The sequence below is a fragment of the Ipomoea triloba genome, chromosome 4, assembly GCF_003576645.1.
Source record: "Ipomoea triloba cultivar NCNSP0323 chromosome 4, ASM357664v1".
NCBI classification, from domain to species: domain Eukaryota; kingdom Viridiplantae; phylum Streptophyta; class Magnoliopsida; order Solanales; family Convolvulaceae; genus Ipomoea; species Ipomoea triloba.
This window is the reverse complement of record NC_044919.1, coordinates 17,254,221-17,266,777: the sequence shown is the minus strand read 5'-3', so window position 1 is coordinate 17,266,777 and position 12,557 is coordinate 17,254,221. Positions and strand designations below refer to the sequence as shown.

The 12,557-nt window shown below is 35.9% G+C and overlaps 1 protein-coding gene across 1 annotated transcript in view; it reads right to left on the bottom strand.

The window, feature by feature from the left end:
- Window positions 1–4,125: 4,125 nt before the first annotated feature.
- LOC116017741 (probable peroxygenase 5) overlaps window positions 4,126–12,557 on the bottom strand; it is a 13,165-nt gene continuing 4,733 nt past the window's right edge. The window contains exon 6 of the mRNA XM_031258369.1: window positions 4,126–4,273. Within this exon, the coding sequence (XP_031114229.1) occupies window positions 4,126–4,273 (148 nt within the window). The remainder of the gene's footprint in view (window positions 4,274–12,557) is intronic.

The following is a 12,557-nucleotide window of genomic DNA, read 5'->3' as shown; positions in this document are numbered from 1 at the left end:
GGACAATTTTAATGGACAATTTTAATATAGTCCTCGCAAGTGCACGAATCAGTTGTAGTAATAGTGCGCAATAGCAAGGGTCGAACCCACAAGGAATTCTAACTATGCAATTTAAAAACTTGAAATTAAAATAACTAACTTAACAATTTAAAGCGAAGCCGAACTAATAAAATAGCTTGGAGAAATTAAAAATCAACAAGAATGAGATAGTAGGTAATTAAGTAACTAGCAGGGAAAATAATAAAATAACAACAAACCAAGAGAGCGGTTAGTAAAAAAATAAAGGCTAGGAACATGAATCAATCACCAGTACTAATTATGCATTTTAAGTCTAACTTACCAACCAATTAAAGGCTCGTTCTAACTGCTATATGACTACTCCGTATGGCGTTAAAGGCTCGTTCTAACTGCTATATGACTACTCCGTATGGCGTCCAGGGTAAGTCACGTATTCTAATTGTTCTTGTACTTAAAAGATATCCCTGGTTTAGGAACCAAATAAACAGTTTAGTAAGACAACCAAACTATTCATTCAATTACCCTATAGAGCTTGAAATTACTAAGCATGGTGTATACTTAATAACTTCCTCAAACAGACTAATGAAAGTTAAATTGGCTATAGATTTATCTTAATTAATCTCAATACGAAACCATAGGATAAAACATAATTAAGTTGGCAAAATTAAAACTTAAATCACTACAAAATAATCATGATAGTAAAGTCATGTTCCTAGACAAGGAATTTAGCAAAGCATTTTTAATCAACAATTAATAACAGTAGTGTAAAACTCTAATTAGCACCAGTATCCAAGTTCAATACAATATTCATTCAAGTCACAAAGTGAGACTTAATGAATTAAATAAAATTGCTGTGAATAGAAGGAAACAAAGCAAAACCAGGTGGGAAACACATAGGCTGTCAACAGTTCGTTGCCGCACCAGACTAACTCTTGGACGAAGTTGCACAAAGAAATTGATGCTCGTCGGAATTAATTTGTTAAAGCCGAAGCCGCCGCCAACGTCCGCCGCAATCCACACACCACCGCTAGAACTTGCTTCGCCCAGAAAATCACCCTGTCGTTGCCGATCGGACTTCGCAGGATATCGACTCCGAAATTGATTCGGAGTGAATCGATGATGTGTTCCTTCGAATTGGCCTAAATTTATCATGCTCAACCCAACCACTTTTCCGAGCTCTTCGGCTATTCAACCGGATCTCCAAGATGGCCGCATCGAAGCCGGAGTTCCAGTCTGACTTTCGGGCTCTATCGTTCGTCGATGCCAATTGACGTATGAACGAAAAGGATCATCGCTTTATTGCTGGGCTTTAAATGTTAGGGCTTGAAATAATGGACTAATACAACTTTATTATCTAAACTAACAAAATAATAACAATAATACTAAAGGCCCAAACAAAAATAATTATTAAAATAAATAAAAGAATAAACAAAATTAACTGAAATTATAAAAGAATTATAAAAAGAAAGCAAAATAATATTTATCAAACATTTAGATGAGAGTAAATTATCCAATCTTTATCCTTAGTCTTTAAGCTTTAGAAGCTGGGCAAGAGCCTAAAACTTTTGTTGGGGAAAGTCTTGTGACTTCCTGTTTCTCTTCTTTTGTTTTAATTTCCAGTCAATAAAACTACTTCCTTGTTCGTTTCTTTAACATATTCAAAGTATGAAAATGTCTAGTGAAATAGATTACCACATATCAATTAAGGTTACAAAAAGGATTCTTCCTAAATTATTAGTTTCATGATCTATGAGATTTATGTAAATGTAGATTTGCCCAATCCAGAATCAACAGAATATACTACTACAAACGTTAGCTTTCACCTAATTAACTATATAATTGTATATGGATAAAATGGGCAAAGTATAGTCCACAGGTAGTCAACAAGAGGAAAGGGAAAATAATGAGGATATTTAGAAATAGAAGAGTATTCCATTTCTCACCGGGCCATTTGGCGAGCCCTCTGCATTCACAGTTTCTGCATCTTGAACGTCACCACCGAGAACTTCAACATGTTTGCTTGTGTCAACTTCAACCAATGAATTGTGCTATCAAAATAACAAAATTTAATAATTCAATATAATTATAAACTATCACTGCTAGCCAAAATGCACAAAGTACATTAAGACTGGTAACAGTAGGCATAGCTATCCTCCAATACCTCATCAGATCCACTATCAGTTTTGATTTTCTCATTTCTAGTATTAACTTTCACAAGGTCTACAGTATCACAAGGGAGGTCCAAGCCATCTTTACCAGATTTGTCAATGTTACCCTGCAATATGATACAACAGTTAATTGTATCTATAAATCCAATAAGATTCAAACAAGACATACATAATCTGTTTTATTATTTGTCACCACTTAATTAAGAAATTGCTAAAATTATAATTACAATGTACTAAAAGGAAAATAACATAAGTAAACTCATATAGCGAAGATCATACAAGATTATCAAGCAGGCTTTCATTAATAGTAGATACCTTCTGACACCACAAACATGATACAACCTGTTCTAGCAATTCTAACACGAGCAACATCTAAAAGATCGTTACCAGAGTAATCAACATTCTCATGGCATATGATACAACAATTACTTGTATCTTAACATAAAGAACAGCCTTGAAATTCTTGATACAATCCAAAGCAATGTTACTTGAGAATTTCAAGAATTTACTAGTCGCCTTCGCCGGAGAAGGTGACTATAAGGTCTTCTTCTACCGGAGATGGCGACCGGCGATGTCGCCGGTCGCCGGAAGTCGTCGTCGGATGTTGGAAGTGTCGCCGGTCGCCGGACTGATACAAATGACCTGTAATAACAAGTCATTTACCTGTTTTTGAACTTCATTGCCTCAATTTGATATGTTTGAGGGTCTAATTGCACCTTTTAAAAGTTTAAGGGCCTAATTAACTTTTGGTGTAAAGTTTATGGGCCTATTTGATCATTTTTTACTTTAATAAAAAACCTACAACGTCGGTTGTTGCTAACAACCAACGTCGTAGGTTAATAACTTCTATAATGAAGCAATACGACGTCAGCTATAACCCAAACCGACATCGTATCGCTTCGTTGATTTTTTTTTTTTTTTATAAATAAAATGACCTATAATGTCGGTTTTATTGATAACCGACATTGTAGGTAACTCTCTTTTTTTTTTTATTTTTTTCGTTATTTATAACGTCAGTTTTTAACAAATAACCGACGTTAAATAGTTATTTTTTTTAAATTTAATTAACCTATAACATCGGTTTTTTCATATAACCGACGTTTTATGTGAAACGTTATAGATTATTTCTGTACTAGTGTTACAATGGTAATTTAGGGCAAAGATAGATGCGAATGTCTTAATGAGATAATAAGGAAGCCTTTTATACACAAGGAACTCTCTAACCGCCACCCCTAATACGGTGGGAACGGTTACAACCTCCTTTGACCGCGTCTGATCCCGCAATCAGACCTATGGATTGACCAACCGAGGCTTCGTGACCGAGCCCTCATGGCCAAGGCCCCATGGTTGGGGCCTCGTGGAAGAGCCCCCATGGCCGAGGCCTCATGTCTGAGCCTCCATATGGCCTCGGCCGCATAGTCGAGCCCTCATGGACAATGCCTCGTAGCCGAGCCCTCATGGTCGAGTCCTCATGGCAAAAGCCTTGCCCTAGGGCCGTCCGGGTCAAGCACAGGGCTCAACCTCGGGGCCCCGGATCCGCTCGAATCATCCATGCTCCGTTTTTCCGGATTGATTTGTTCCATTTCTAATATTTCCATCATTGATAATAAAGTATAAAAGCATCCATTTAAATACAAATGCAATCGTTTATTTCATATGTTATTCTGTACTCCAAAGAGTTTGTATTACATTCACACTTAAAACGACATAATCATGCTTTGAATTTATACATTATAAACGACAGCTTTTACTATAGCATTACCAATCATTTTGGGGACTGGGGAGTCCTTTTTATGTGATATACATCTCTCTGAAATAGTATATTAAAAAAAAAAGATATGAATTAAAATGACATAATTTAGAGATGAAAATTTTCAAATTTTCCATAAATTTAAATAGATAGTGTAGTGATTGGGAAGAGGAAGGGGGGTAATGTTAGTTACGCTTTTTGCTTTGAAGCGTGGTCCTTCGCCATTTGTTCAAATAGGCTTCCATCATAAACACCTCTTACTCTATCTTTGGGGAGCATTCCTTTATCGTCTTTGGCAAGTAGATACAAAACCTTCCACTCAGATATCGCACCAATCCTGCAAATATATAATCTTGATTTTCTTAGTAAACTCTCTAACAAAAACTCAAAACTAAATATAAATTAAATGTAATAATAATTTTTTGCTAATAAAGGTGTGAGAATTTGACACATTTTCGATCTCTTGAATTATGTTAATAGTGGACTGAATTCTTAAATTATTTGTGCATCTACATCTAGTCCATTAATTGTTATTAAAGTGATTATTACATATCGTTAACTCTATATATCTTCTAACCATTAAAATGGAGGGTAACTATTGAATTTAAATGCCTTCATTAGCTATATATCTTTCCCTATCATTGTTCTTCCGTTTTACATACATAGGCACTTCAAAACATGTAGGAGGGACCTCTTGAGAGTTGAGACAATTTAAGCACCTAAGATATAGCACTTGGTGATATTTACATGTTATGAACTAAAAACGCGGTTTTGAGAAAGAAAGAAAATTGAAGCGTTTAAATATCATATTTATCCTTCATTTTAAAGATTTTGAGGTAGAAGTTAATAACACAAGTAAGAAATATATATATATATCACTTTATTAATAAATAGAATGACTAAAAGTGAATATACAAATAATTTAGAGGCACTAAATTCAATATTCATATATAATTTAAGGGGAAAAGGACTTAAAATAGTTCTTTAATCTAGCTCAGTGCATCTAATTTTCCTTTATTTTAAAGTAATGTTCATTATTGTATGGACCATAAATAAAAGTACATTATTTGTGTACATAAAATAAAATATTTAAAAGTATATTATCTGAATATTGAAACTACATTATTTTGTATATATATTATCAAATAATATACATTTAGTACACAAATAATGTATTTTTAGTGCATATTTAAATGTATATTGTACTCAGAGAGAATGTATGATTTGAGTACTAAAAGTACATTATTTTGTATAATGTATATTCAGTACACAAATAATGTTCTTTTAATATATTAAAAATGTATTTTTTTTATGGTCCACACAACACTAGGTAGACCATGGTCCAAATTAAAAAATTGCCTAGTTAATGTCTATTAACTTAATATTGTTATAATTGGTTATTTTACAATAAAATTGATCTTGATGTTTATAAATTTAAACTAGTATTTTATACGCACGATATGCGAAAATTCATGCACAATATTAAAACATTAATAAAAATGAATAATTAAAATTTATAATTTGAATTATATATACACAAATAATATATGTATTTTATACACACACACACACACACATAGACATATATATATATATATATATATTTTGAGTACATACACACACATATATGATTTACCATTAATAGAAATTTAATTAAAATATAATCATTAAATTCATTATATAATAATTTTAATAAAATGATAATTAAAGAATAGGAAAACTATATGATAGATATAGGTGTATGATAATAATGATGGAGTTAAAAAGTAACGGTGTTATAACGGTGTAAGAGTAGCTTTGTATAACAATGTAGTAGGGACAATTTTGTCTAATAACATTGAAGTATACAACATTTAAAGTAAACTATATACATTTATTAGCATACAAAAAGAGAAATATAAATCAAGGATATAACATTGATTGAGACTTATTATGTTTTTAGATTATCTTGAATTAATTGAATACTTATTCTTTCGAAAAAAAATGAATACTTATGATAAGGAGCGATTAGGCCCAAAAAGCGTCATAATGAAGACCCACAACTCCGACATCAAATTATTGGATGATCCACGTAGCTGTGTGGAGTGTGGACTATGAATGCAATATACATTTTTTAATATATTAAAAATACATTATTTGTGTACTGAATATACAATATTTAATAATATACAAAAATCGTGTACTTTCAAATAATATAATATATATATATAAATAATGTACTTTTTTTGGTAAATTTAGGGGAATCTTCGCTTATTGAAATTGAACCCGGGTTCTCCCAAAATTCCTCCCCACAAAGAAAACTCATTTGCCACTTGAGCTACCATACTAGGCTATAAATAATGTACTTTTAATATATTAAAAATGTATTTTGTATTTATGATTCGCACAAATACGTGAACAATGGTCCATGGAATAATGGTTGCAATCTAACATGCACATTTCACATAATTTGTAAAGAGTTTAGTTTGAGGTATTTTAGGTGTCTTTTAAATTGAAAGTTCATCTATATTAAAATGAGATACATCCAAATCCAACATATATCATAAATGAAATTATATTTAAATGAAAAAATGTCAAATTGTTCCCCTAAATCAGCCGGGTAGTGCAATTAGGTTGCATAAGTGAAAAAAACTCCATTCAAATTCCCTAAATCGAAAAAATTGTTCAATTAAGTCTAAAATGACTTGGTTAGCATGTTAATTCTCCGTAAGTTTGACATGTCCTTTTTTAATTTTATTTTCTAAAAACTATTTATTTATTTATTAGAAAATTTTTTTTTTAAAAAAAAATACAACCACGGAAAGAAAGATGGCCATGGCCGTCAAAAAAGCCATGGCCAGAATTTTTTTTAGACGACGATGGCTGCTGCCCTCGTTCCAGATCTGCAAGAAGGAGACAACCACCAGCGGTCCTTACCGATGGTTGTATTGTTTTTTTTTTTTTGTTTTTTTTTTATTTTTAATAAATAAATATTTTTTTTTTAAAATAAAACTTAAAAAAAATTTAAAAAATTACATATAAAACTTATAGAGAATTAACCTACTAAACAAGTCAATTGAGAGTTAATTGAACAATTTTACTGATTTATGGTATTTGAATGAAACTTTGTTTACTTGAAAAACCCAATTATATTATCGGATTGGCTTTGGGAACTAATTTAACCCTTTTTGCTATTTAAATTAGACCCCTTTGGCGTAGAGCCCATGGAAAGATGAAGAAGTTTATTTTCTTTTAAGGATAAATCATAAATGGAATAACCTATTCATTGACATATAATTAATTTTGGCTAATTTGCTTATTTTATGTTTAATCCGATTTCTTTTAAGAATATGGACTCAGTTGTAATTAGAGGAATGTAATAAAAACCCTTCTGATGAAGTAGTCCCTAAAGCTAAGGGGCTTTCTTGTCTTTATACTCCATTAGTTAGTTCTAACCGTTCAGTTAGTCAGTTAGTGCTCATATAAATAAGAGCTAATGCTCTTGTTCTGTTGTAATCTTCTACAACATTCTACACTTTTCCAGTCAATGAAACTCACTTCAATTCTTCTTCTTCTTTCCAGTATTCATTCTCTTTTTCTGTTAAGCATTGATACGGTAAAATACGGATACCAAGTTAAACCGGAAAATACGATCTCTTATTGCCTCAAGGATCCAAACCCGGTTACAAGTCAAATATGGCTCAAAGGGCTCAGCAGGTCGGCAGTGGGCTTCCCTACTATCCGAGCTCTCTTTAGGTCTTAGTCAAGAATTGGCCCCCCCAAAGATCCTCTCTCCTCATAAATGCGCTATTTATAAGGGGAAAAAGTGCGATTGCCGGGCCTCCGGCATAGTGGGAACGTGGCGCGCATGCGCCCGCCTCACGTTGCGCCCAAGCGGGAAGGAGTACGTGGCAGCCGTTGGCACGCCACGTTGTGGACGAGTCGGGGGTACTGTTCGGCCCGTGACCCCCGACCTTACCACTGTCTTTCCTAACCTACCGGCCTCTCGACCGTAACACCCTCCGACCAGGTCTGGAGTGTATCCGACCGGTCCTGGAGTATATTTACTATCAAGCATGATCTGAGTAAATCATCATGGTATCAAAGCCTCGCCGGAGTTACGCCGTAGCGGTCGTAGTGGAGATTGTAGACGACGACGGAATTTCAACTAGACAAACAACAACTTCTTTGAATCAAAATACACCTCAACGCACTGATGAAGTTGACGATCCGATGTACATCCATATTACAGAGAATCCGAATCTGATCCTTGTATCACCGCCCCTGTCCGAAATCAACTATGCATCTTGGAGCAGATCGATGTAGATTGCGTTGGAGGTGAAGAATAAGTTCGGATTTGCTAATGGAGCCATTCCAAATCCAGGCGAGTCGGATCCAAGGTATGCAATGTGGAAAAGATGCAATAGAATAGTTTGCTCTTGGATTCTTAAGTCTATTAGTTCTACCATCGTAGAGAGTGTTTTATATTTTGAGAAGGCAGAGGATATCTGGAGTACTCTCAAGGAAAGGTACTGACAGTCTGATCCTCACAAAATAGCGGAACTCCAGAATGAAATTTTTAGAAACATGCAAGGTAGCATGTCTGTGAATGAGTACTTCACAAAGAGTGATGCGTTGTGCCAACAGATGAACGCTATAAGGCCTTTGCCTGTTTGCGAGTTTGTGCCTAGATGCTCATGTACCCTCTTGAATAAGATTCAAAATGAGAGGGAGGATGACAAGATAATTCGTTTTCTGGAAGGACTGAATGACGAATTTGAAACCGTTAAATCCGGAGTAGTTCTGGTCATGGATCCTATTCCATCCATGGAAAAGGTCCTAAATATGACCTTGAAAGTATAGAGGAAGATCAGAGGTTCAATGAATCAAAGGAATAGTTAGTTGATTCAGTCCAATGCTGTTCAGAATACTCAGGTTCAGTCTGCAGAAGGACAGGGAATTGTGGCAGCTTCAACCTATAATAATAAAAAGAAATTCAACAATAGTGGAGGAAGGAATGTGCCTAAGTGTACATATTGTGGTATGCTTGGCCACACTATTGAGAAGTGTTACAAGAAACATGGTTACCCTCCTGGCTGGGTTGCAGGTTATAAGTCCAGGAACAAACCACCTCAAGACATGCAGCAGACTTCAAGTGCTTCTGTGAATCAAATTGGTGATATAGGCTTGTCTGCTGACCAAATTCAAAAGTTGTTGTGTCTCTTGCAGAATCAAAATCAAGGGAATAAAGCATCAACTAGTGTTGCTGTCACAATGACTAATTCTGGAATTAGGACAGACTTCAAGAAAACTGTGGAGGATCACAATGAAGGCAGGTCCACCTCTAACTCTCTCATTAATACTGTCCTAAATTCTCATACTACTTGGATTCTAGACTCAGGAGCAACAGACCACATCACTTGCTCCTTAGATTATTTTGAAAGCTATCACAAGATATATAGAGTATTTGTTAAACTACCAAATGGAGAAACAGTGACTGTTACACACATAGGGCAGATCAGGCTTCATATCAATGTATTATTGCAGAATGTGCTATACATCCCATCATTTGCTTTTAATATCATATCTGTGAGCAAACTGATCAAACAATCAGGTTATAAGGTTGTTATGGGGGCTGATTCTTGTATTATTCAGGGGTCTCTTGGGATAGTGGATGGTTTTGCTAAAGAGGAAGGTGGACTATACTTGATCACAAATCCCCCTACCAAGAAGATGACTGTTTCTCCTGCTGCTAAGTCATTTGATGTTCAGTGTAATACCTTGTCTATGGAACTTTGGCATAATAGACTAGGACACTATCCTGTGAATAAAATACACTCTNTGAATGGAATAAAATTTGCAACTCTTCATAAATCCTCTGATTTTGTATGTGATGCTTGTCATTTTGCTAAACACAAGAAATCTTCTTTCCCTATTAGTACTTCAAAGTCTGAGAAATGCTTTGATTTGATACACATGGATGTATGGGGCCCCTTTGATATTGCCTCCCTAAAAGGGGAACATTACTTCTTGACTATAGTTGATGACTATAGTAGGTTCACTTGGTTGCATTTGATGAAGAACAAGTCAGAGGTTAAAACCATATTTCAGAATTTTTATCACTATGTATGCACACAGTTTTCAGCAACAATTAAGACAGTGAGGACAGACAATGGGACTGAATTTTGGATGAATGCCTTCCTCAATGAAAAAGGGGTTGTCCACCAAAGATCATGTGTATACACACCCCAGTAGAATGGGGTGGCAGAAAGGAAACATCAACACATCTTGAATGTGGCAAGGGCACTAAGATTTCAGTCTGGACTACCTACAAAGTTTTGGGGTCACTGTGTTCTTCATGCATCCTACCTTATTAACAGATTGCCTACTGCTGTAATTGATGGAAATACTCCCTTTGAAATGTTATTTGGGAAGATTGTTGATTATAACCAGCTTAAATCCTTTGGTTGCTTGTGTTTTGGTGCCACTATCTCACAGGGAAGGAATAAGATGCAACCAAGGGCTAGGAAGTGCATATTTTTGGGATTCCCAGCCAATGTGAAGGGTTATATGCTATATGATATTGCTGATAATACTGTTTTTGTTTCTAGGGATGTCCAATTCTATGAGCAAGTTTATCCCTTCAAAGAAAGTATCCTAGAAGAGCACCCTGCAACTGAGCAATTCAATCCCACCTTACCTTTAGTTCCAATCTCCTTTGAAATAGAAAATTCATCACTGGATTTCACAGAGAGCAATGACAGTCCTAGGGGCATGACACACAACAATGAAACTGATGAGGTGGCAAATGAGTTAGACAATGAGAATGGAACTGATGAAGTGGCAAATGAATTGAACAATGATGCCTCTTTGGATGGGAATCCACCAGAAGAGCATGCTAGTCAGTTACAGCCTAGAAGGTCAACAAGAGCAAGACATGCCCCTCCAAGGCTGCATGATTATTATTGCCAGTCCATGACAAGGACTAATCCAGACATCAGATCATCTCTCCATCCAATAGACAAGTTTATATCTTATGATGGTTTGACTCCATACCATAAGACCTGTGCCTCATCTATTGCCTCCACACATGAGCCTCAGTCTTACAATGAAGCAGTAAATGATGAGGGATGGAGGAAGGCCATGCAGTCTGAGATAGAAGCTCTGGTTGAAAACAACACTTGGACTCTAACAGATTTGCCTGCAGGGAAATCACCAATTGGTTGCAGATGGGTATACAAGGTAAAACACAAAGCAGATGTCTCTATAGAAAGGTATAAGGCTAGGTTGGTTGCTAAGGGTTACACCCAACAGCTTGGAGTGGACTACATTGAAACTTTTTCACCTGTGGCTAGAATGACCACAATTAAAGACCTTTCTAGCTACAGCTATTGCTAAGGGGTGGGATATTCAACAGCTTGACATCAACAATGCTTTCCTACATGGAGATTTGGAGGAGGAAGTCTACATGGTCTTGCCTCCAGGATTTCAGAGTGATAAACCCAACCAGGTTTGCAAACTATTGAGATCCCTATATGGCCTAAAACAAGCTAGTAGGCAATGGAATGCCAAGCTAACAAAGGCTTTGCAGGACAATGGTTTTCAGCAGTCCACAGCAGATCCTTCATTGTTCACTAAGACAACAGAAACTTCATTCATTGCCCTACTTGTATATGTAGATGATATTCTAGTAGCAGGCACAGATCCAACTCAGATTGATGAACTAAAGCAGCTACTGGATAGATCATTCAAAATAAAAGATCTTAGTCACCTAAACTATTTTCTAGGAATTGAAGCTTTCAGAACTCCCAGTGGCATTAACATCTGTCAGATAAAGTACACCTTGGAAATTCTAAAGGAGAATGGTTTCTTGGAAGCCAAATCTGCAAAGACACCAATAACTACAGGACAAAGACTTACCAACTTGGAGGGAGCCTTACTTGATAAGCCTGAAGTCTATAGAAGATTGGTTGGTAAGGTCCTATATCTTACCAATACTAGGCCTGACATTACATATGATGTCCAACAACTTAGCCAATTTGTTGACAAGCCTAGAGATACTCATCTAACTGCAGCTCACAGAGTATTGAGATACCTAAAAGGATCACCTGGAAAAGGATTATTCTACTCCTCAAATTTCCCTCTCAAGTTGCAGGGCTTCTCTGATTCAGACCGGGCTACTTGCCCAGAATCCAGAAAATCTGTAACTGGCTATTGCATTTATCTTGGGGAGTCTCTAATTTCCTGGAAAACAAAGAAACAAGTGACTGTTTCTAGGTCCTCATTTGAAGTAGAATATAGGGGCCCTTGCCTCTACAGTTTGTGAGATCCAGTGGCTCCTATACTTATTGGCAGATTTGAAAGTGAAGATTAGCAGCCCTGTTGCACTATTATGTGACAACAACTCTGCCATTGCAATAGGGGAGAATCATGTCTTCCACGAACGCACGATACACATAGAGATAGATTGCCATGTGGTTAGGCAGAAGGTCCATGAAGGGGTGATCAAACTCTTAGCTGTTCCTTCACAAAAACAGACAGCAGATGGTTTTACTAAAGCCTTGCCTAATTCAATGTTTGATAGCTTTCATTCTAAGCTGGGCCTTCGAGATCTTCATGCTCCAACTTACGGGGGGGGGGGG